Source organism: Artemia sp. Qi Xiang Cuo, chromosome 3, assembly GCF_049724085.1.
Source record: "Artemia sp. Qi Xiang Cuo chromosome 3, ASM4972408v1, whole genome shotgun sequence".
In the NCBI taxonomy this organism is placed as follows: domain Eukaryota; kingdom Metazoa; phylum Arthropoda; class Branchiopoda; order Anostraca; family Artemiidae; genus Artemia; species Artemia sp. Qi Xiang Cuo.
In genome coordinates this window covers 69,737,735-69,760,748 of record NC_142796.1, presented here as the reverse complement: position 1 = coordinate 69,760,748, position 23,014 = coordinate 69,737,735, and the positions used below count along the sequence as shown (strand labels likewise).

At 31.5% G+C, this 23,014-nt stretch overlaps 2 protein-coding genes across 2 annotated transcripts in view; one reads left to right on the top strand and one right to left on the bottom strand.

Annotated features, from left to right (window-relative positions):
- Positions 1–23,014, bottom strand: part of LOC148954476 (uncharacterized) — a 641,124-nt gene that overhangs the window by 406,577 nt on the left and 211,533 nt on the right. The window lies entirely within an intron of this gene.
- Positions 14,494–23,014, top strand: part of LOC148954477 (uncharacterized) — a 26,970-nt gene continuing 18,449 nt past the window's right edge. Inside the window, exon 1 of the mRNA XM_089087249.1 lies at positions 14,494–14,547. Within this exon, the coding sequence (XP_088943375.1) occupies positions 14,494–14,547 (54 nt within the window). The remainder of the gene's footprint in view (positions 14,548–23,014) is intronic.

Sequence of the window (23,014 nt, the reverse complement as noted above, 5' to 3'; positions counted from 1 at the left end):
CCCCCCTAATTGGCGCCCCTGAAAAAGGCTCAGTATAAATTAAAAAATTGAATTCCCATTCAGTAATGTGTTTTTTCATTCAGTTACCCTTTCACCGTTACATGGAAAGGGCCTTCAAATTTTAGTTATGCTTTGTTTTAAGGTTGGAAATTTTTTATAGTATCCTTGGATTTTTATTAGTAATTTGTATGTTATTATCTTGCACTGAGGACGGTCAAGCGGAGGTCTTGACCGAAATATTTGCATTGTAGTCCATATTTTTCACTGGCTTTATAATCCTCGTTTTTCTCTTTTTTACTATTTTTTCGTTTTATAATGATAAGCCAGTGTGGTCGCAGAAATTATTTAAAACATCTCTTTGGAAGCTGGTTTTAATTTCTCATCTCTACTCCTTCTGTAGCCTAACCTAAGGCCTAGGAAATGTTATAAAGACAAATCTACACCTATTTCTATCTTGGGAAATGATAAATCTTTCCATAATTTTTGTTTGAGTCTGACTTTCTCTTACTCTGTGTTTTGAACACAATGGATTAAGATTAAATACAAAGTAATACATACTAATAAAGTATATTATAGATAAATGTATTGATCCCCTTGCCAGGAATCCTTGCAGTTTAAAATTGGCTGAATTTTGTTTTATTTTGCATGTAAAGTAAGTTACTCTTTTTATTTGAGATTTTTTCTAAATGTAACATATCTAAAATAAACTTATTTCTAATAAATTGTCCTAAAATATATTCCTGTGCCCCCTATCCACCACTGCCTTTTTAGTGTCTGCCCCCTCCCCCGCAAAAAATTATCTGTTTGCACCCATAATTGGCTTTAATTTTTAATGTAATTTATATAATTTTACGCCATATTAAGGGTTTTTTCCCTAAGGTAGCCCAATTTACAGATCTTTAAAACTTTATAAGTTGGGTTAAAGCAAAGGCACAAGCTTCAAATGCTTTTCTTGTGTCATAATTAAGCAGAACATCTATTGATGAATTTATACATATACACAAAATTTAGCCAGGAAGAAAGTGAATAAATTGTTTGATGTGTTTTTCATGCTCTTCCCAAATTCAATAATAAAATTTTCGGGCAAGTTCTATTTTGAACCTCCTTAATGTGGCTCAAAAGAGCACAGCAACCAAAAGTTTAAAAAAAGGTTTCTAAAAAACTGTCTAGAAAAATTAACATTTATAGCTGATTCAGGAATGATAATTAATATTCTCTTTAGTCATAAAAGTAAAAATATTATTTTGTTATCAAATTTTCCGGATTTTTAGAAAGAGCCTGAAACTCCTCAAAAATGGCATCACAGCAAAACAAAATGTACATCCTTAAAATCACTATTGTTGAAAACATCAACAGAAAGCTTAGGGCAATGTTTATATTAACAGACTATTCAGGTGTCTAAAAAATAAACTTACCTCTATAGTAATATTGGCATCCGTGTTCCAAGTATTAATTGAATCTTGGCGGGTCCGGCCAGTCAACCCCCCCCACACCCTTCCCCGGTAAAAAATCTGTCAGGGGCTAGAATTTCCACTTATGAATGTTGTAAATTTCAACCTTACATCTAAAGTAATAATTGTATCCTGAATCCAAATTTAACATTCATTTGGATCAGAAACCAACTTAATCCCCATCAATAATGGGCAAATATAGACACTAAATCAGCATATATAGGGGTGGGAGTAAAGTTCATTTCCAATAAAATTTGAATTCAGGATGTAATTCTGACTATAGAGGTAAGTTTCGTTTCTTAGCAACCTGAATAGTCTGTTAATATAAAATTTAACTAAATATTAAAAATCAAACATTGAAAAAAATTAAAATAAAATATTTTAATGTGTATAAAATAAGTGTAATCTATTTATTTTTTTATAATTTTTTATTATTATATAAAATATATATAAAAAATACTAAAGAGTTTTTTTATGGCTTAAAAATCTAATGTCATAATTTGAGCAAAATATCTATTATGTAAAATTTAATTCACTTAATGAACAATTTTACTAGACCATAAAAAGATACTATACTGAATTTGAAACACTCAATCAAGCATGGACGCCTGCCAGAAATATTGCAGGGGGAAGGGCACCAGACTAGCAGTGGTGAAAATAGCACCAAAGACAACACGGCCTTTCCATAACAAATCCCAACCGCACAAAAACAAACGGTATTTTTTTTTACAAGACAGTGTTGATAATGTGAATGTCTAGTGAATTTGAAAAATATTAATTTTAATCTATATTTTTAATTTTTTTGTTTATTGGTGACAGGTTGTTGTGAGTCTTTTATCTTTTATATATTTTTTGTCATTGTACATAGGGCCGAAATATTCATTCAAATTATCTCCACTGTCTTGCAAAAAGATTTCCCTATTGTTTTTTGTGCTTATGTTGTTTGATAGCAGTGGTGAAGGGAGGAGGAGAAGGGGAATACATATGAAGATAAAAGGTTATATGCACAATTAAATTCTCAAGGAAAAAAGAAAAGTACTTAATTTTTACATACCAAATGAAGCAAAATTCAACAAATTTGTAAATGGTGAAAATTCCTGGCACAAAGATAAATTCCTGTAATGAATAGCATACTTATTTTTTTACTGCCAACACTCAAGAATTTAATTTAATTCTAATGAAAAATACCAAAACATGATGAAAATATAATACTTTAGAAACAAATTTAGGCTATATATTTGCAAATTGGGGGGGGGGGGATAACCGGACCTCAACTAACCTCCCTCCCCAATTATTGTACAAATATATAGCCAAAATTATATAATTCTAATGTATTCTGTCACCTACCACTTGTTTTCATCTGAGTGTAATATAATTTTTTATTAATACATAAATAAAATAATTTCTTATAAAACACTGCTTTTCCATTAAAAAAAAAAAAAAAATTTAAAAAATAAAAAAGTTTTTTAATTTTATATAAGGAATTTAAATATAAAAAAATTAATTATACATAAATACTTCGAATTTTTCGGCCCCCCGTCCGGGAGCCTTTCTCAACTTAAAAAAAAATATAAAATGAAACAAAAAAAAAAAATTTTTTGCATGGAAGTGTTTATTTAATATGTGAGTTTTGTTTTTTATTTATTTATATTTTTGTTTTGTTTTTTTTCTTTCTCTTAATGTGTTTAGTATTTGTTATTTTTATTTCTTTTAATTTTTTTTAAAAAGAAAATTTTTTTTTTGTTTCATTTTATATTTTTTTTTCAGTTTATAAATGATCCCGGACGTTGGGCCAAAATATTCGGTTTTTTTTTTTTAAATTTTTTTTGTTATTTTTAAATTCCTTTAATAAAATAAAAAACCGTTTTTTTTGTTTAAATTTTTTATTTTTTTTTTTTTTTTTTAAAAAATAAATTACCCCCTTTTTTTTTCTATCTTTTACATTTAAAAAAAAAATAAAAAATTTTGTTTAAATTAATTTTTATTATAAAGTTTTTAAAAAATTTCAAAAAAAATACCAGATATTTTTGTCACATATAATTATATAATTGACTAAATTATCTAAGTGTAAACTTGAGTGTTGGCAGTATAATACATAGGCCTAAGTACCCTCTTATCTATTGGGCAGTCATATCATATGTATTTAGGATTTATACATTATTGCAAAAAAATAGATTACAATAAAATAAGACTCAAACTTAATTGAATAAAATAAGAGAAAAATGTATCATCTTAAATGGTAAATTTAATTTCTTAGAAAATTTACAGTTACATTTTGAAAGAACATAATAATATGTATTGAGTGTTATGTTTGTCTAATATATAGCTTGATAACACATATATCTCAAAATTTATAACAAAATCCCCTACCCCTCTCTCTTAATAGGTTACATTTTTTCCCTTTTTCTTTTTAATAATAATTTTTAAATCAAACTCTCATATATTTTTAGACCTTTGAAAATTAAACAGAATAGCAAAAGAAAACAAAATTTAAACTCACGACCCAGCTGTCTAAAATAATCCTCTTTACATTTATGCTCAGAATTACACTGAACATAAATGTGTTCAAATGTAATTCTTTGCCACAAGTCACTAGAGAATCTTTGGTGAAATGGTATAGTCCTATAAACATTATGCTTTTACTAACATTGGAAGAAAGGTCAGTAATTCAATGATTTATGTCTGTTTTTTGATGATTTGTAAATAATTGAGACCAAAATTTTGGAAAGTATTTAAAATATTATGTCAAGTTAAGTGGAAATTATATTTACTAGGGGTGGTTTTTCAAGTGTTATATATAAATTGTTTTTTAAACCCTTACTGAAAGGGGTTTTTTTTGTAATCGATTTTTTTTTTTTTTTTGTAAATTAAGAATTCGTGGGAAAATACAAAAAATTTAATGTTATTAAAAAACATGGTATTTTTACAAAAAATATTACAAAAAATTTTAATATGCCAATGAAACTTAAAATTAGCATTACTACTATGCTACTCAACGTTTTTCATGGTGAAGCACAACTTGTGTTTTGACAGCTTTTCTTTGAATAATTTTTTTTTATGTAAAAATAGTGTTTTCAGACAAAATATGCCAACAAATTTGAAAACTGCCACTTATCAATGATACTTTGCTACCCACTTTTTGCACAACAGCACCTGATCCTTTCATTTAATGCCTACTACGTCTTTTTCTTTACTATGGTGTAAAAGAGCAATATTAATCTGGATCATAAATCAAGAGGCTTCATATATGTTGGGTGGGGGTAGGCTTCTCACTTGAGATATTTGTAGCTAGTCAGTAAAATCATGACCCCAAGGACCATAGATCTGCTGGTTCACTATATAAATTAAATATTTGGAAATTTAAGAAATATATAATTGCAAGATGAAAATACTGACACCACAACCACCAAAAGTTCAAACTGCAAAAACCTTATTCATGGTCAATTTCACCCACTCAATTTCTATATTAGTGAAAAAGACGACCTTGATAAATAAAACTATGGAACTAAATACTGAAAAATGTCTACCACGGTTTGCACAAACCTATGTAGTTATAGCACCTTGATCCTTGCTTTTAACTGTAAAACAACAAATTAACTACACAAAATTTACAATATTAATTATGGTGGCCAATCAATTATAAATAAGTGCTGCAAAGTTATCCAAAAACTCAAGATTTATGACAATTTATTTGATAGTTTGTGTAGAATGTTTGATTTGAGTTTTTCAGATTTTCCTTTAACCGTAATAATTCATGCTCAGAAGGTTGTTCTGGTACATTTGACATTTGTATTGTTTCTCTCTGGATCCAAATTTCAGGAGAGCTGAATGGTTTAAAACCAAGAAATAACTGAACAATTATTTTCAATGACAATTTCATATTTTGAAGGCATGTCATTGAAGGATTGGAATTTTTTCCATGTTATATGGCTTGGCTTAATTGACAATGGCTTCAGAAGTATATTAGTGAATGGTTTGTGTGATATAATTCGCAATGTCTCCTCTTTTCCGGAACCAGCATACTATTGGGCAAGGTCTATTATGCAAAATATAAGGTATCCTATGGGAAAAGGCGTTAATGCCTTAGAAATCAGATATCTTGACCAGAACTTTAAAAATCCCTGATTATCTTACTGTAAAGCAATTCTTTTCTACATTATAAGGTATCAAAGACATGGGTACTTTGTGAATTGTTGATTACATAAAACAAGTTCGTAAAAATGCCTAAAATTTACAACCCTCACCCCAAACATTTTGTCTTGTGTCACTCTGTCTAAAGCTGGCATTTCACCAACATATTGCCTACTGCGGTGACAATTCTAAACCCTCTGTTTCTCCACATTTGAATCACACTGCTCTCTGCCCACACTGGACTCACCATCAATAAAATACCTGAACCTCGCATTTCCTAAAGATAACAGCCTAATATTTTTTTCTGATTGATTTTAAAAAAAAAATATTTTTTACATTTTTACATAATAAATTGGTCACATTTTACTTTTTTTTTTTTTCAAGGGTTTAGTAATTACTGTTTTGAACTTTTTTCAACCATTGTAAGAGTCACAAAGATTTGAATATTTTTGGATGCACTTTTGTCTACTTTATTGTATTCTAGACAATATTCTTGAGTTGTCTTACATTGTTATTGAGTTACCAGCCATGATTGATTTGATGTTGCAAGTTCTCTTAAATAGTATAGTTTACCATATCATGTCTTTTGTAGTGCCGTATGCATCATTCAATCACTTTATCTTTTAGAAATCATGGATCCTTTGAAAAATGAGACTGATGAACCCTTGGAAGATCCAAATTTTGTTCATTCATCCAATGATTTGGACGCTCCTAAAAGCAGTTCCCACAGCTTGTTCCAGCTTCTGGTCGGTTCTTTTACATTAAAGAAGAATGTATGCTCTCAAAGAGAAAGAGTGCAAAAGCCTCTTTTTGTTTATTTTGTACTTGGGTCATTTTTTTATAAAATGAAGCATAAACTGGCATTTTGACACTCTTTGTCTCAGTCCATATGAAACCTGTCAGGATTATTCCTTTCATTGGTGGTAGCAGCTACTTTTTTTGGACGATGGAGGATATTAAGTTGAAACTTTGTTGCTACTAAAATTACCACATCCTCTCATGAAATTTAAATTAATTAAAATATTGTAAGCGTATCCGGGTTGTAAAAGATCATAGATATAATTTTTGTATATTTTTATTAATTTTTTTTTTTAATTATAAAATTATGTTTAAAAATAAATTAAAAAATGAGATTTGTTTCAATATTTTCAAAATTGTATGATGTTAAAAAATTGTTGAAAAGTTTTCTAATACATACATAAAGCAATCTAAACTTTGGATTCTTATATGACAAAACAGAAAATAAATAAAATATTATTTTCTTTTCAATTAAAAAGATTGAATCATTAAAAAAAAAACCTAAATTAAATTTAAAAATTTTGATATTAAATAAGTTTTCAAATAAAATTAAATAAACCAATTAATTCAAAAATGAGCAGAAATAAATTCAAATAATCTTCCAACTGTAAAACTATCACAAATCACCATCAATAAATAAATAAAATTCGAAACAAACAGACGTTTTTATGAATAAATGAGTAAAATTCAGAACAAGCTGAAATTAACATGAGTAGGGCTGACAATTCCCATGCCTTCTCAACACCAGAACATAATTTTTGCTTTACTAAAAAAAAGTTTAATATGTATTGACAGTCTAATATATGTACATAGAATAGTATTTATTCCTTAAAGTCTTAATAATTTTTGTTGTATTAAGTAAAAAAAATTAAAACAGACAACTGAATATTGTGAGGTTCCTTGTCTAAAAATTGCAATGTTAGTGTAAATGCAAAAAAATTCGAGTCCTTTTAAAAATTCGTCATTTCAGGATTTTGATACAACATCCCTGTTTAGGCATGTAAACTTTTTGTGTGCCAAAATTAGTGTTTATTTTTCTGCTTCTGATTTTTCTTATAGTATTAAGAATCAAATAGATTTAAAACTAAAGAAAAGACATTTTTTTATATCCTAACTAAACTTACATAGCATTCGAACCAACTTATCATTCAACTTACATTTTTGCATCTTGAGCTTAAACTAATTTGCATGCTGACAATAGTAGGCTATGCGTAATGCAGGTACCAATCAATTGCAATATGAAATTATTGCAAGATCTGTTGTTAGAAAAGAAGGAAAAACAATATTATCTGTAAATTGTTCCCTAGAGTCTTTTTTAGACTTAGAGAAACTGAGCTGGGGAGGGCAGAAGAGGTCTCAAGTATTTTGTAGTCTTTTCTCTTTTCCTTTGTTTTACCTAGATTTAACATCAAAATTTATGGCAGCTATTTCTAGTCTACTGATAAATACTCAATGCTGTTGTATTTTCCAAAATTTGTAATTTACCATAAAAGCCCAAATAATGTGTACAAGGCAATGTTCATGCCAAGGCTTCTCCTTTGAGAGAAGGAACATAGGGATCATTGTATAGTTTACTATACGTTTTATCTTGCCATGTGTTCTGTAATGCTTTTTTGTGTCATATTACATATATTTTAGAAATCGCAGATCCTTTGCAAATTAAGAATGACGATCTCATGAAACTTACAAATTTTTCTCAAACATCCTATGGTTTGGACACCCCTAAGAGTATCTCCTCCAGCTCTTCTCAGGTTCTGGTTGGCTCTTTCACATTAAATGAAGAAGGTATTCTTTCAAACAGGAAGAATTCAAAATTATCAGAATTAAAATTAGAAATGGCAGCAAAGAACCCAGACATAGTAGCAGTGGTCGAAGCTAAGCCTAAACACTGTCGATATCTCCCAACTTTACCAGAGTTGGCCATCAACGGCTACAAAAGCCACACCTTGAACATAGATCAATAAGAAGGTCGGGTAATTATTTGCTACGTCTTAGACAATTTATAAATCCAGAAAGTGTCATCAAAAACAAAGGGACAGTAAATTATTTGGATTCATATATCAAACACAAACCAAGCACCTCTAAATTTGTCTTTAATATATAGAAGTCCAAATAGCACAGCCGTGAATGACATAGTACTCTTTAAAGATAGTCACGCTATATGTCAAAGATTAACAGAACCAACTCTCATAATTGGAGATTTCAATTACCCTAACATAGATTGGGACCTGCCACACCTCCTAGAGCATAGCGGGTCACCCTCACAGAGGGAATTTCTGAAGACAGTGAACGATAATTACCTAGAACAGCTTATTAAAAAACCAACAAGACTCCGAGGAAGCGACAAGCCAACGCTACTGGACCTAGTCCTATGCAGTAATAGGGAACTAATTAAAGAACTTACTATAAGTCCTCCTGTTGGAAAATCGGACCACGCTACAATTTACTTAGAGGTGATTATAAGTTGCGAACCTATGAGAAAAAAGAGAGGTGGATGTATTCAAAAGGTGATTACAATACCGTGCGAACGAAGCTGGAAGTTTTCAACTGGACTGAAATAGTAAATAATACAGATCTAGTAGATGGCATGTACAGAATGTTTGTATCCGTAATCATAGACCTCACAAAGAAGTATGTACCAATATTCAAAATATTTAAACGACTGCCTCTAAAACGAGAGATCCTTGACCTAATAAAAACCAAGCGGCAAGCCTGGGAGACGCTCAAGCAGACTGATACCAAAAGTAATCGTAGAAATTATCGCAGAATCTCAAACAAAGTCAGGAAAGCCACTAGACAAGAAGCAAGCGAAAAGGAGAGGAAAGTTGCCGAAAACTCAAAGATCAACCCCAAGGCGTTTTGGAACTTCGTAAACTCAAAAAGAAAAGAACAGCCGGTTATTCCTGATCTTAGAAACTCAGCAACAAATTTAACAATCAGTGACCCAATAGCTAAAGCCAACCTACTAAATCAGCAGTTTTCCACTGTTTTCACAACAGAGAGGGACAAAGATGAAAGTCAAGAGGAATGTCAGCCACTAGACGCAGGCAAATTTGAAGAAATAGAACTGACAATACAAATGGTCTACAAAAAACTAAAAAATCTAAACCCTTACAAATCAGAAGGTCCAGATGGCCTACACCCTAGAGTGCTCAAAAAGCTGACACAAGAAATTGCAGTGCCATTGCACTCCATTTTTCTCAAGTTTCTACAAACAGGGAACCTGTCTGATGCATGGAAGCAAGTAACAGTGAAACCACTCTTCAAAAAAGGAAGCAAATCAGATCCAAGTAATTACAGACCTATCAGTTTAACCTGTATCACATGCAAAATACTAGAATCTTTACTTCACGATAATATATTACAGTACCTACTCAAAAGGAGCCTCATTTCACTCGCACAGTTTGGATTCCTCAAGAAAAGATCAGCAGAAAGCCAGCTACTTGTCGCTACAAAGACCTGGAGAAAATATATGGATAGTGGGATGCAGATAGACATTTTATATTTAGATCTCAGAAAAGCTTTTGATAAAGTCTCACAAAGTCAACTTCTTCGAAAACTACAGTCTATCGGTGTTGGCGATACTATTCTAAAGTGGGTTCTCAACTTTCTGAAAGGAAGATCTCAGCGAGTGAAACTGGAGGGATATCTTAGCAGCAATGAGACAAAAGTCACAAGTGGAGGGGTTCAAGGTAGTGTTCTGGGGCCTTTACTTTTCAATATTTACATAAATGATCTCCCAAATAACATAGATTCAGAGATACTGCTTTATGCAGATGACACGAAAATCTTTCGCGCAATAACAAGCCTTGAAGATACAGAAATACTACATCAAGACTTAAAAACAAAACAGCAGAATGGATGAAAAAATGGATCATGGACGTGAAAACAGAAAAAAGTTGTCACATTCGGCTAGGCCCAAAACACATTCCTCGGCACTACTGCTTTAAAGGACAAAAGATACCTATAAAAGAAGAAGCTCAAGACTTGGGAGTGACAAAAGACAGCGAGATGACTTTTACCAAGCACTACGAGTCAATCATCTCTAATTCATCACAAGTCTTGGGAATTATTCGAAGAAATTTCTCTTTTACTGACTCAACACTGTTTTCTATATTCTTCAAATCGTTAGTGAGACCAATGATCGAATACGGTCATACAACAACCAGACCATTTTTTCAAAAAAACAGCAATGCAATAGAAAAAATCCAAAGGAGGGCTACTAAATTTGTTCCATCACTTAGAGACTTATCATACCAACACCGTTTGAAAAAACTTTCGCTCCCAAGCCTCTCATACCGATTTTTGAGAGGAGATCTTATTGAAGTGTACAAAATATGCAACAGATACTACGACAACATCCCTCCAGAAGAGATGATAACATTCAAGAATAATAACCTGAGAGGTCACGAGTTTAAGCTAACTGAAGAACGTTTCAGAAGAGATGTTGGGAGATGGGCATTCAGCAACCGTATTGTCTCCGAGTGGAATGCACTACCATCAGACACTGTTAATTCAGATTCAGTCAATGCATTTAAGAACAAAATTGACAAACATTATAGTGATAAAGCATTTGATTATTTAAATTTTTGTAGATAGAGGCGCAAGCCTGTTTTAGCAATATATTATTATTATTATTATTATTATTAAAATTCTTTCCATTCTTTTGTTTATTTTGCATTAGGTTACTTTGTCAAATAAAGCATAAAATGGTATTTTGACACACTTGATTTCAGTCTATATGAATGTTGACGCAATTTTAATTTTTTGAATGTGTAAAGACAATGCTCGGAGTCTCTAGATCTGCCCAGAAGATTTAACTAAAGAAACCATTGCAAAATTCGGCATTTAAAAAAAGCAAGAAAAATTAACCCTGGGTGCAAAATGTTTGCTAGAGTCTATTCTAGACTAACACTGCCCACCTTCTGATTGCTCTTAATTCATTAATGATGGTAATTTTGGTCAATTATCTGGTGTGCCTCAAATTTTTTAAAGTCAGTGAGTTTCTGAACTCGAAAAAGTTGAACCCTGCTTGCACCTAGACTGTAAAGACAAGAGGTCTCAGCACTCTTAGGCCAAGTTATTAGCATTTCAACAAACATGCTCCTTGGCTATTTGTGTATATTCAAGTGATCAAATCTATAATTTGAGGCAGAGATTTGGACTTTGGTACTCCTTCCTCCTAAAAAAAACTATTTGTAGAAAGGTGCATACACTACACCTCTTCTTTGAAGAAGAAACTGGTAAAGATTTTTCAATTCTTAAAATCAGAGATGTCACTAGCCAAAATGTATATTTCTGGGGAGGGGGAGCAGTGGTAGATTTTACGTTTAAAATGTTTTGATTTTGTTAACTTTAGTAAATAAAAAAGTTATTAAAACTTTAAGGAAAAAATATCAGTATATGTATACTAAACTGACAATCCACAGCCATTTTTTTCAGTAAAGTGCAAATTATGTTCTAGACTCGAGGGGTTGTCAAAGACATAATTTCCAGACCTTTCAACTACGCTGAACAAAATGTTTTTCTCAAAATTTTGATTTCTTGTGTCGTAGGAATTAATGGGCGCGGGGGCTTGTTGCCCTCCAATCACCTTTGACCAATAAAAGGGGCACTAGCCCCTTCAATTTCCAATCGAATGAGCCTTTTTGAAGTTTCTACGACAACAAATGACTATCTAAAGATTTCTATCAGATGCATTTCGGGTGAGGTTTTTCCTCAAACTAATTTGATAGTTTTGTGGAAAAACTTTTATTTGTTATTAAAGAAATCGAACTCATACAAACACTTTTGTATTGTTTTAGGCTAAATTTTAAACGTTGAACGCCAAGCCGCTACCTTTTCTAGTAAAAGCTGACTCAAATTGTGTTTCGTCAACTGCTGATCTTTTCTCTATGGTTTTTGAAGGCGTTTTAAACAAATATAAATCTTTGGTAATTTACCTTTTATCAGTACTAAGGGGAGCAAACTTCCCGTTGAACCTGTCGTTAATCTGTAGTAATCTGTGTTTCCCTTACACAGTTCTTTTCTTTTGTTGAGAGTGTTATAAGGTGTTAATGTCCTAGGTACTTCTGACATAAATCCCGATTTTAATAATATGATTATTTAGTAAGTACATTGTTATGTTTTATATTATGATTTTAGTAAGTAATTATTTCTTTTAAAAATGTTTTTCTTATATGTTAGGATGCTATCTCTATTTTAGTGTAGTATTTCCTGCAATACATACTTCAATTTCTCGGTTCTAGTGCTTTTATTATTCAAAGGAGAAGGCCTTGGGTTTTTCTTAGCAGGATTAGTAAAGGACGTTCTACCTCGTCATTGTTACCAAGGACACCCTTTAAAATATTGTAATATAGCTTCATTTGAGGTTGTAATCCTCGATTAAGACGTCATTCTTCATCTTTTAGACGAAGGAGCAGTTTTTTTTTGTTTTTTTTTTTGTTAATTGAGTTCATTTTAAATATTTTACTTTTTTATATTTTAATTAAAAAAGAAAGTATATATAGCAATTTTATTTAAAATTATCCCTTAAGCAGCTCCACGTGACGTTCCAGTATACTGCTAGCAGTAGAGAAGGAAAAAACGGAAAAAAAGAGAACACGTAAGTGATTTCCCATGTAAGAAAAAAGAAGCAATTTTCCTTTTTATTCCAGCCAAGGGACTGTAAATTTCTTATGTAGGGTCTTCAACCATGTCAATTTCAATGGTGCGCTTTTTATTGTGATCTGAATTGGTTAGAATTAAATTTAAAAAGTGATTTTATTTCTTCTCTTTCAAATATACTTCACTTGTATTTTGTTAATTAAAAGAGGCACTGGATATAGCAATTTGCTTTAAAGTGAGCCCTTAAATAGCTGTCTATGATTTGCCAGTGACCCTCTAGTTGCGGAGAATGAAACAACGGGACAAAGATGCTTCTCATCAAACCACTTCCCCACCCCCAATGCTCTTAAAAGTAATTCTACAACCATGATGACCTTTCGATACGCTGCAAATACATAGTCTGTTTTGATTTTAGAGCTAACACAAAATTTTATAAGCTCAAATCGACGCCAATTTCCTTTAAAATCGGCGCTGATTTGGAAATCAGTTCCTGAAATCAGCTACGTGTGCCCAGCCCTTTAGCTGAAACTACAAATTTAGTTTCAAATTGTCATTTCTAGCCAATCTACAGAGCTTATGCGGGCATAACTTTCAAATATTATAATCCCTATTTTTACTGTCACAAACTACTGGATGAGATAAGCAAAACAATTATCTTAGTGAACTTTATTATTATGTCTGGTGTTGTACATTTGCCTAAAATAAAATAAAAAACAATTAGTGAGAAAACAAAAACTAAATTTCAGTTTACAAATGTAAACGAAAACGATGAAAATAGTGGATCTTGACACATTCTGACTGGCTGTAATCGAAAATCCTAGACTTTGAGTTCTAGAGGCTAGAACTCAATGTCTAGCCAAGCGCCAGGTCTAGCGTGTCTAGCTAAGTGCCGAATTTTAATGGCGAACAGTCGTTGCCTAGACATTGGATTCTGGCTAGACACGTGTTTAGACATGGGATTCTAGCTAGACACGCTTTTGAACGCCGCTTAAAGGGCTCGGCACACGTAGCTGATTTTGGGAACTGATTTCACCATCAGTGGACAAACGATAGCGGTAAGAAAAATTTGTTGAAAGAAAAAATTTATTGCGCGAAATTTTCAAAATAAAAAATCATGGACACAAATAGTCAACTGGAGTTTATTAATAGTTGCATGATTGATCTCAGCTTAGTTCTCAGCTCAGTAACGGTGTCTTTCACCACAGACATCTCTGACTGACTATTTATTTGTATCCCTATTTTGTGATGATCATGACGAAAATCGGCGCTGATTTTGTAAATCGGCGCCGAAAACTAGAAAATTTGTCAAGCTCAAATCGACGCCGATTTCTTTTCAAATCGGCGCTGATTTGGAAATCAGTTCCCGAAATCAGCTACGTGTGCTCAATCCTTAAACCCCATGTGAAGGGTTTCTTAAATGGATAGAAAAAAGGCGAACGATCTTCTGTGGATTTAAATATGGAAGAAAGAACAAACTGTTGATAGCTCAGTCCAATTTTGATGAACAATGGAAATGATGTATGGTCATTCGCATCTTGTTAATTTCCGCTATGATGTGATGGTAATGTAAAATTTGACTTGGTAAAATTACTGATTATGGGCATTCATCTTGTTGAATTTGAAAGTAGGCTAGGCTAAGTAAATGCAAAATTTCAGGAATGGCTCTATGGCCTTATTCATCATCTTGAAGGGCAAAGAACAGTATAGGTAAATATTGAGGAGTTCATATTATTGGCCTACAAATAAAGTGAATATAGCCTACCACTAGATGCCATTTTGGTAATTTTTTGTTATTCATATTATTGACTTATTACCTTAAATTGTATCTTCTAGTGACTAAGGTTGAAGAACCGGTCAATATCTACAAAATCATATTATTGAGTTAGGAATAAAGTGAATACCCCATTCAATGCCTTTTTTATGATTAGTAACCCTCTACTACGAATTTATATCGGTACTTATTTTCAGCCCCCCCCCACTATCGAGGCTATACCTCACTTAACCTAGTCCTGAAGGTGCCGAGCGAGGTCACCAGGTACTGTCGACTTGATAATATGCCTTTCAGAGAGGGAGAATCACTATTTACATATATGCTATATAGTAATCCATTTCATAAAAACAGGGCAATTAACACAATTTTCATATTTACAGGACAGTTTGGTTTTGTTGTTGGGTTCACTATATGTATTGGCAGCTGGGCATACTTGGGGGTTAAAGTTCTACCAAATCATATTATTGAGTTAGGAATAAAGTGAATACACCATTTGATGCCTTTTTTTATGCTGACTACAAATATAATTCTAGTAAAAATGAATTTCTAATGAATTTCTAGGTTAGGTTGTAGAAATAGGGTAAAAGAACTCTTTTTGGGAAAGACCACTTTTCTTTGGCATTCTGGAAAAATAGCAATGGGTTTTTGGGCCACCCCTTTTTACTACAACATGAAGCAATGTGAGGGCAGTAACAAGAACCCTGCCTTCTTGGTAAAATTTTAACCAATGATTTGTCAGCATAAATTGAAAATGTAGTCTCTGTTTTGAAGTCAATATTTAAATATTTGTGATTTATAGAATAAATATCAAGGAATAAAAGTTATATTTCTAGAATCAGAACAAAATCAGCTTTCTGTCAGTATATGAATCAAACTGAAACACTAAAAGGATATATAAATCAAAATGGGATAATTGGTATTTCAAAAAAGTGGTCCTTGCAGGAAAGTCAATAAACTAATAGTTTCAAGTGGTTGATCTTAAATAATCTGAATAATAACCATATTGATGCATAGCTTAGACTTTTAGCTATTCATTAATATACCCAATCCTTCTCAATTCATCTTAGGTAACAAGATGTGAGTGTTTTAGTTTTACATAATTTTGCTCAATCGGATACTGGTCTTTTACCCTCTATACCCGGACGTGGCATATATAGGGGGGGCTTTAATTAATGTACGCTATAAATTAGGAGTAAAGGGTTAAACACAAAAAAAAATGCATACAGGGGTATATACAAATTATTAGTAAGTCCAGTATATTATTGTGGAGAAATGTAACAAAGGGGGCAGGTGGCATCTAATAGATGCTACTCCATGATGCTGGTTTGTCCCACTGCGCCTTCAATGACTTGCCCCTCCAATCATGGTCAACACCAATCTTGAAGCTATCAACTGATCTGGCCAACACGGGTTACCTACATATGACAATATAGAAAATTTGTTCTTTATATCTGAGCAATAGAATATTGTCATTTACTCTTATATAGAATGCAGTATAAAGTCAAACAGAAGACAATATCATGCTTTCTCCTATTATGTAGAATGATAAAAAGTCATACTGATGACTTTATGCCTCATTCTTTTAAAGAGCAAACATACATAAAGTCATACAGATGACTTTTTATACCTCATGCTATTATAGAGCAAGTAAAAATAAAGCCATACAGATGACTTTACATATCTTCGATTATGAATCATAATTATTGAGCATTGAGTTATTATGAAATAATTATTAATTAAAAAGTTCTCTTGTTTAATAATAAAATCTTAGTTTTTCTTATACCTGTGTTGTCTTTTATATTTTATTACGATGATAATGATTTTATAAAGATATCTCTCTCACTTGGTACATTTAGTCTTTTGCGGCTTAATTTGGGGTACTGGGGTCGCATGGGTGATTTTGGCATGGAGTAATAACCGTTACAAGACCCTCCCCCCCCCTTACAAACTGGTGGCAGCGGTGGGATTTTTTTATTAGTAATCCTTATGTAGTTTAATTAGGTCTGCAAGCTGAGGAATTAAACCACGGACAATTAATGGATCCCGAGACGAGACTTAATATTGATTTATTGAAAGAGCCGGATGTGTCAAAAGACAACCGTGCTCAAAAGAGGAGCTCTATATATGATAAGCCCACTAGGTCATAAGTGGATACTGACCCCACATTCCTGGTGTGAACCAGGGAACCAGAAGGATTGGCCAATCCGCGGTGAGCATAGTGTCTACCGCATTTTTAATTTTGATGATATGGATATTGAAAAAAAAAGAATATGATATTTGATAAAGTCTCTTGGTGGTTCGTTCCTATTATTCTTGTTATTAAAAGATTGATGACGTTCTGTATAGAATAAAGTATGCTCCGAATAACCATTCTAGGCTCAACCAAAAAGCGCGCTCTTAACCCTCTATGTTGATAAGTTTGACTAGAGTGATGATTCCAGGCAACTTAAAAATATTTCATGATTATTTATTGTTAAGTAGCCAAACCGGCTGCGAGAGAACGTTGTGAAAACTCGACAGTTTTGTGTTTTTGAAAATAAGGCCTTCGTTATTAAGGAATTTGTTAATTTTTAATTGTGTACCGCGTAAATAATAAACAGAAAAATAAAAAAATATATTCATATATATATATATACATTTATTTAAACCTCTGAGAAAAAAAGTAAATGACTAAATTGCATTTTTGTTTGGGAATTGACGGATAAGTTAATTTAGTTAATTATGCTATTGTAGCAAAAGGATTCCAATATTATTAGGAAACCACAAATTCATAAGACGAGAAGTTTGATTCCAAATTACGAGTGAACTGGTCAACTGAGTACAATGATTACGGAATGAAACTACAAATTGAAAGTCATGCGAATTGATCGTTTCTTGCTGTCTTCTTTGGCCCTGATGCCCAACGGACTAGATGCAGCTAGAACTTAAATGACACAGACGGTGGTGGAGTTAGTTATGATAGATGGTGTGGTTATTTAGTTTGATATTTGGGTTATGTGTGATTCTTCTTTAGTTACTGAGTTCAATTAACTTTTAAGCGCCAATTAACATAACAATAATGTATGCAATAATTAATAGGAAAAAATATACATATATATATAATTTAATAAGAAGAATATTTACATTTAAATAATAATTGACCTTCTAAAACCTTTTACTTATAAGTAAAATAATAGTCGTTTGTTGCCCTTATTCTGTTCAATGGCCTTCAATAAAATAAAAGAATAGGGTTGTAAAAGGGTTCTACGTTCCTTAATTATACGATAAGGCACGATCGTAGATGTGAGGATAATAGACCCAGCACCGCAAAGATAAAATAGTATTAAATCATTAAAGGCTAGCGAACAGAAGCTACCTTCAGCTGATAAGCTTCTGTCTAGTAATAGCCTTACAATTTTTTTTGTCACTTACTCATTCAATAGCGTTTCTGCCTAAAATTCAATTGAGTTTCTTTTGCTCTCTACTCATTATGTATTTAATTATGTGTTTAAGTGTTCTATTGTCTTAGGATTTATCCTGGTAATGGCCCGCACACTTGAGTGGGAAGACCATAATAGACTTCTATGGATATTCGAAGATATAAGCACAATAAAATCTTTAAAAAATTTACGCAAGCTTATGTTACAAGGTCGGATTTGTAAGAAATGTCCTTCTAATTTTAGAATTAATATCAGTTGCTATGAATTCGGCTTAAGCCAATGCCCTTTTCAGGGCATTGAACCCACTAAAGTTATCTTCGTAAACTTTCCCTGTCGCAATAGGAACCCGTTCCTTAGAATTTCTTAATTTTACAATAGGAACCCGTTCTTAGAATTTCTAGAATTAGCTACGTTGTTTGAGAACAAAGGGAAGATATCTTTTATAGCGGGGGACTGACCATAGAAGTCAGTGGGTGTTTTGGCTTTGCTCAAGCTTGTTTATGCATGTAGAATGTAAGTATAATATGTTCCTTGCTCTTTCTTAATTTTATTATGTTAAAATCTTAGTAAATGGATATATATATATATATATATATATATATATATATATATATATATATATATATATATATATATATATATATATATATCCCATTCTTTAATATTATTATTAAATTCCTTTAAGCAGGAACATAATAGTCTTAATATACTAGTTATTATGCTTGCTTTCCTTAAATAATAATAAACTTTACTTCAAGCAATTATAAAACAAGAATTGATCTTCGATTATGAATCATAATTATTGAATATTGACTTATTATGAAATAACTATTAATTAAAAAGTTCTCTTTTTTAATAATAAAATCTTAGTTTTTCTTATACCTGTGTTGTCGTTTATATTTTAGTACGATGATCAGGATTTTATCAATATATCTCTCTCACGTGGTAAATTTCGTATCTTGAGGATTAATTATGTTTACTCTGGTCTCATGGCTGAGTTGGTCCGGGAGTCCTCACAATGACACTACCCTTCCCCCTAACACTGTCCCCTGGAGATACCAGAAAACCTCAAAAAATGTCCTCAAAAACATTTTCTGTCTGAAAATCTACTATGCTGAACAAAATAGCTTCCACAAAATTTTGTGCGTAGGGGTTTGGGGTACTGATGGGCGTGGGGGGGGGGGGGAGGTGGTGGTCCTTCAAACAATTTCGCCTATGAATAAGGGCTTTAGCCCTTTGAATTTCCAAAATAATTACCCCGTTTTTAAGTTTCTTCGACAGCGCCTTCTATAAACTTTATATGCCCAGTGGGCATAACTTAAAACCCGTGCCCTGAGGGCTTTGGGAGAGTATCCTCCTCAGAAACAGTTTCATCTGGAAATCAACTACGCTGAACAAAATTGCTCTCTCCAAAGTTTGATGGTAGGGGGGGGGGACTGAGGGGCGTGAGGGCGGGGCGGCTCTGTTCACGTAACTAAATATGTAAAAAGAAAAAGTGCCCTAGAACTGAATTTTAAATAGAATGAGCCCAGTTTTAATTTTATAAGACAACGCCATCTATAAAAACCTTATATTCCCCCAGGCATATAAATAAAGTATTTTGGGCAATATGGTTCATCAAGACTGGGCTGTATAATTGTAGACAAAGAAAAGCCAAGACAGATAAAAGGATTTTATCTATTTGAACTTTTATTTATCATAAATAGAAAAAAAAATTAAAAATCAGGTTTTTTGTTTTACAAAAGTTTTTTATTTATCCTTTCTATTTAATACTGAAGAAAGTAACATTAGTTATGTTTTTGTGGAATTTTTGTTTTTTTTTTAATTTAAATTATTATACTCAGATATTTAATATTATATTTTTAGATTTAGGTATAGTTTTTTTAATAAAGATGCATGATAAGTGTATGTCCGCACCCTGGGACAACCCAGGGAGACTTTTCGAAAATGGAGAAGAACAGCCTGGTTTTAGGAAGGGTAGAGAATGTCCCGATAAAATAATCTAGTGATATTTTAATCAAATTGTAAGACAATTCTTTTTACCTCTTGAATAAAAAGAGCAGAACGTAATATGTAGAAATCAGAAGTCAACTACTTTATTTTACTTTTTTCTTAGTACTTTGCTGAAGGTTCTTGGTTATATTGATTATGCATTTCAAATTAACGTTTATTTAGTCATTAGTTTGCAAGTTGGAAACTTTTAGATTTATTGTCAACTGACAGATACTGTTATATTTTTTCAAGGTAAAAGGAAATGTTCTGTATTTAACATATATGAACAACAATTCATTTCACTACAATTTAAAATTATTTTAGCACCTTAACCAATACAATTAACAACTATTACTATAATTTACCAGTTACTACTTTCTAGTAGGCTATACCACAAAATACTATTTAGTACTTACTCATTATAATATAAATTATGATAATCAATTACTATACTGTTCCTTTAGTCAGATGTTAGTTAGTTGTAATTTTTAGCTACAGTGTCTTCTTACAGATGCAGTTATATTTTGTCAAGTGACTGAGACTATTCTCTTTTTAAAACATTTAAACAATAAATTACTGCACTTTCATTTACATCTATTAAAACTTCTATTTTTTATGCTTATTCAAAGTATTTGAATATACTGTATTGATGCTCTATTATTATTTTATTAATATTTTAACATTCTAACATCACTAACACGTTATTACCATTACTGACCACTAGCCATGAGCTAATTTACCATTAAGTAGGCTACTATACAGTACTTATTATGTTTTTATGACAGATGAATTTATAACATGAAATAGGAATTAAATAATTTACTATCACCGTTTACTATAATGTTTCTTTACCCATCATACATTTAGAAGCTTTAAGCAATAGTAATTTCTGACAGATGGCGCTAAATGTGGCAAGAGAAGACGGCTAAAGGACTTTTCCATCCTTAAACTATTTTCAATATTGTTTACTATTCCATAATTTATAACTATTTTACTGTTAGCTGTTACTGTTATTAATTTTTTGTATATTGTATATTGTATTGCATTTTTAAATATGTTTGTAAAAAACGAGGGAGAAATAGAGTTAAGGAGAGAGTTTTTACTGATGAGGGAAGGACAATGTAGAATGAATGCGTGTACAAGTGAAAACAGCATTGTCCATCAGGTAAACCTAAATATTTTTTTTTATATAATTTGAATATTTTTTTAAGCATAAATAATAACAAAATACATTTTTTAACATTTTAAATCAACAAAGATTTTTTTTAATTTAAAGTACGGATAATATTTGAATTGTTTTGGCATTTAATAGTAGACTTTTCTTATTTTTTTTTACTAGTGACACTGAGACAATAAGCGCTTGCATTATTAAAAATTTAACAAAAGGAGAAAACTGAGGTCCCTGTGTGCTGATATGTCTGATTGCAATCAAAATAATTAGATTCTTCCGAAAAAATTAATAATAAAAAACTATATATTGGAGTATAGAAAATTTCTTCACATTTTTTCGGCAAGAGAAATAAACTTTTCAACACTAACTTGAAGAGGAACATTATGTACGCGGAATCTAAGGATTTGATTTTCAAACGGTTATAGTAAATTATTTAATTCATATGTCATGTTATAAATTCATCTGTCATAGTAACATAAGTACTATATAGTAGAATACTTCATGGTAAATTAGCTTATGGTTATTGATAAACAGGAGGTGGAGAGGACTCTGGGCTAAAACTTTAGTACAGAAAAGAGTATTGTTACAAAATATTTGATTTATAATTATATTAAGTGCTGAAAGCTCATAAGTTCAAAATTTAATTCTTGCTGTAATTTTTAAGTTTATTTTCAATATTGTAATAAGTACAAAAGAAAATATTTGTAATATAATTCGTATTCAGTAAAGCGCCAATGACGCAGTAGGTTTTATACTTTTACAGTGAAAGAAGGTGGTAAAACCAAAACTCTTCTGTGTAGAGATTTTTGTTCGTTTCAAGCTAGATTTGCATATTCAATTTAAGTTTCACTCGTTTTAAGATTTGAAAACTAACCAATCGAAGTGAAGCGACGGCAAAAAAAATGATATTTTAAAATATTTGAATAAATTTAGCAAATGAATAAGTTCGTAATTTTGATAAATTTTTTAACTTGTTAACTTTTTTATTTTTTGGGGCTGTCCCTCCACTCCGATGGGTTGTTGATAAAATCGAAAACGTCGACCTATTATCGGCCTGGACCACGATATCGGCCTCTTAGTTTTCTCAGCATCCTTGATTGCCTTTTCTCGAGCTTCTTTTTTCTTGTCCACCTCTTTTTATCCTTCAGTGCCCTTTTTTCGGCATTATTTCATAGCTTATTGACCTTTTACATGATACAAAATATAATTAGAAAGAAAGATACAAAAAATATATTTGAATAGAAAAAGCTTATCTCTTCTTTTGGTTGTGAGTCAGTTAGATCACTTCTGTCCCATTTTCTGACCAGAACAGTTTATGTTATGGAATCATTTTTATCTATTTTAAATATTTCTTTTTTTTTCTTTATAAATATTTATAAATTAATAATATGAAATGAAAATCAAGTATTCATTTTCTTATGGGATATTTCCTCATACAATACATAATCAGAATCATTCTAAATAGGAATAATTTTTATTTGGTAGTTCTAACATAGAAGTCAAAGTTTAATAAAATGAATAAACTATGTCAATAACCCTAAGACAATTGGGGACTTGTCATATTAGAAATTTAGAAAAAAATAAATGGAATCTTTCGTAATTTCTTACTTAAAATTTGGGTTACAGGCATACTTAGAAAAACACGCCGCTGTTAGGTGAAGAAAAATCTATGAAA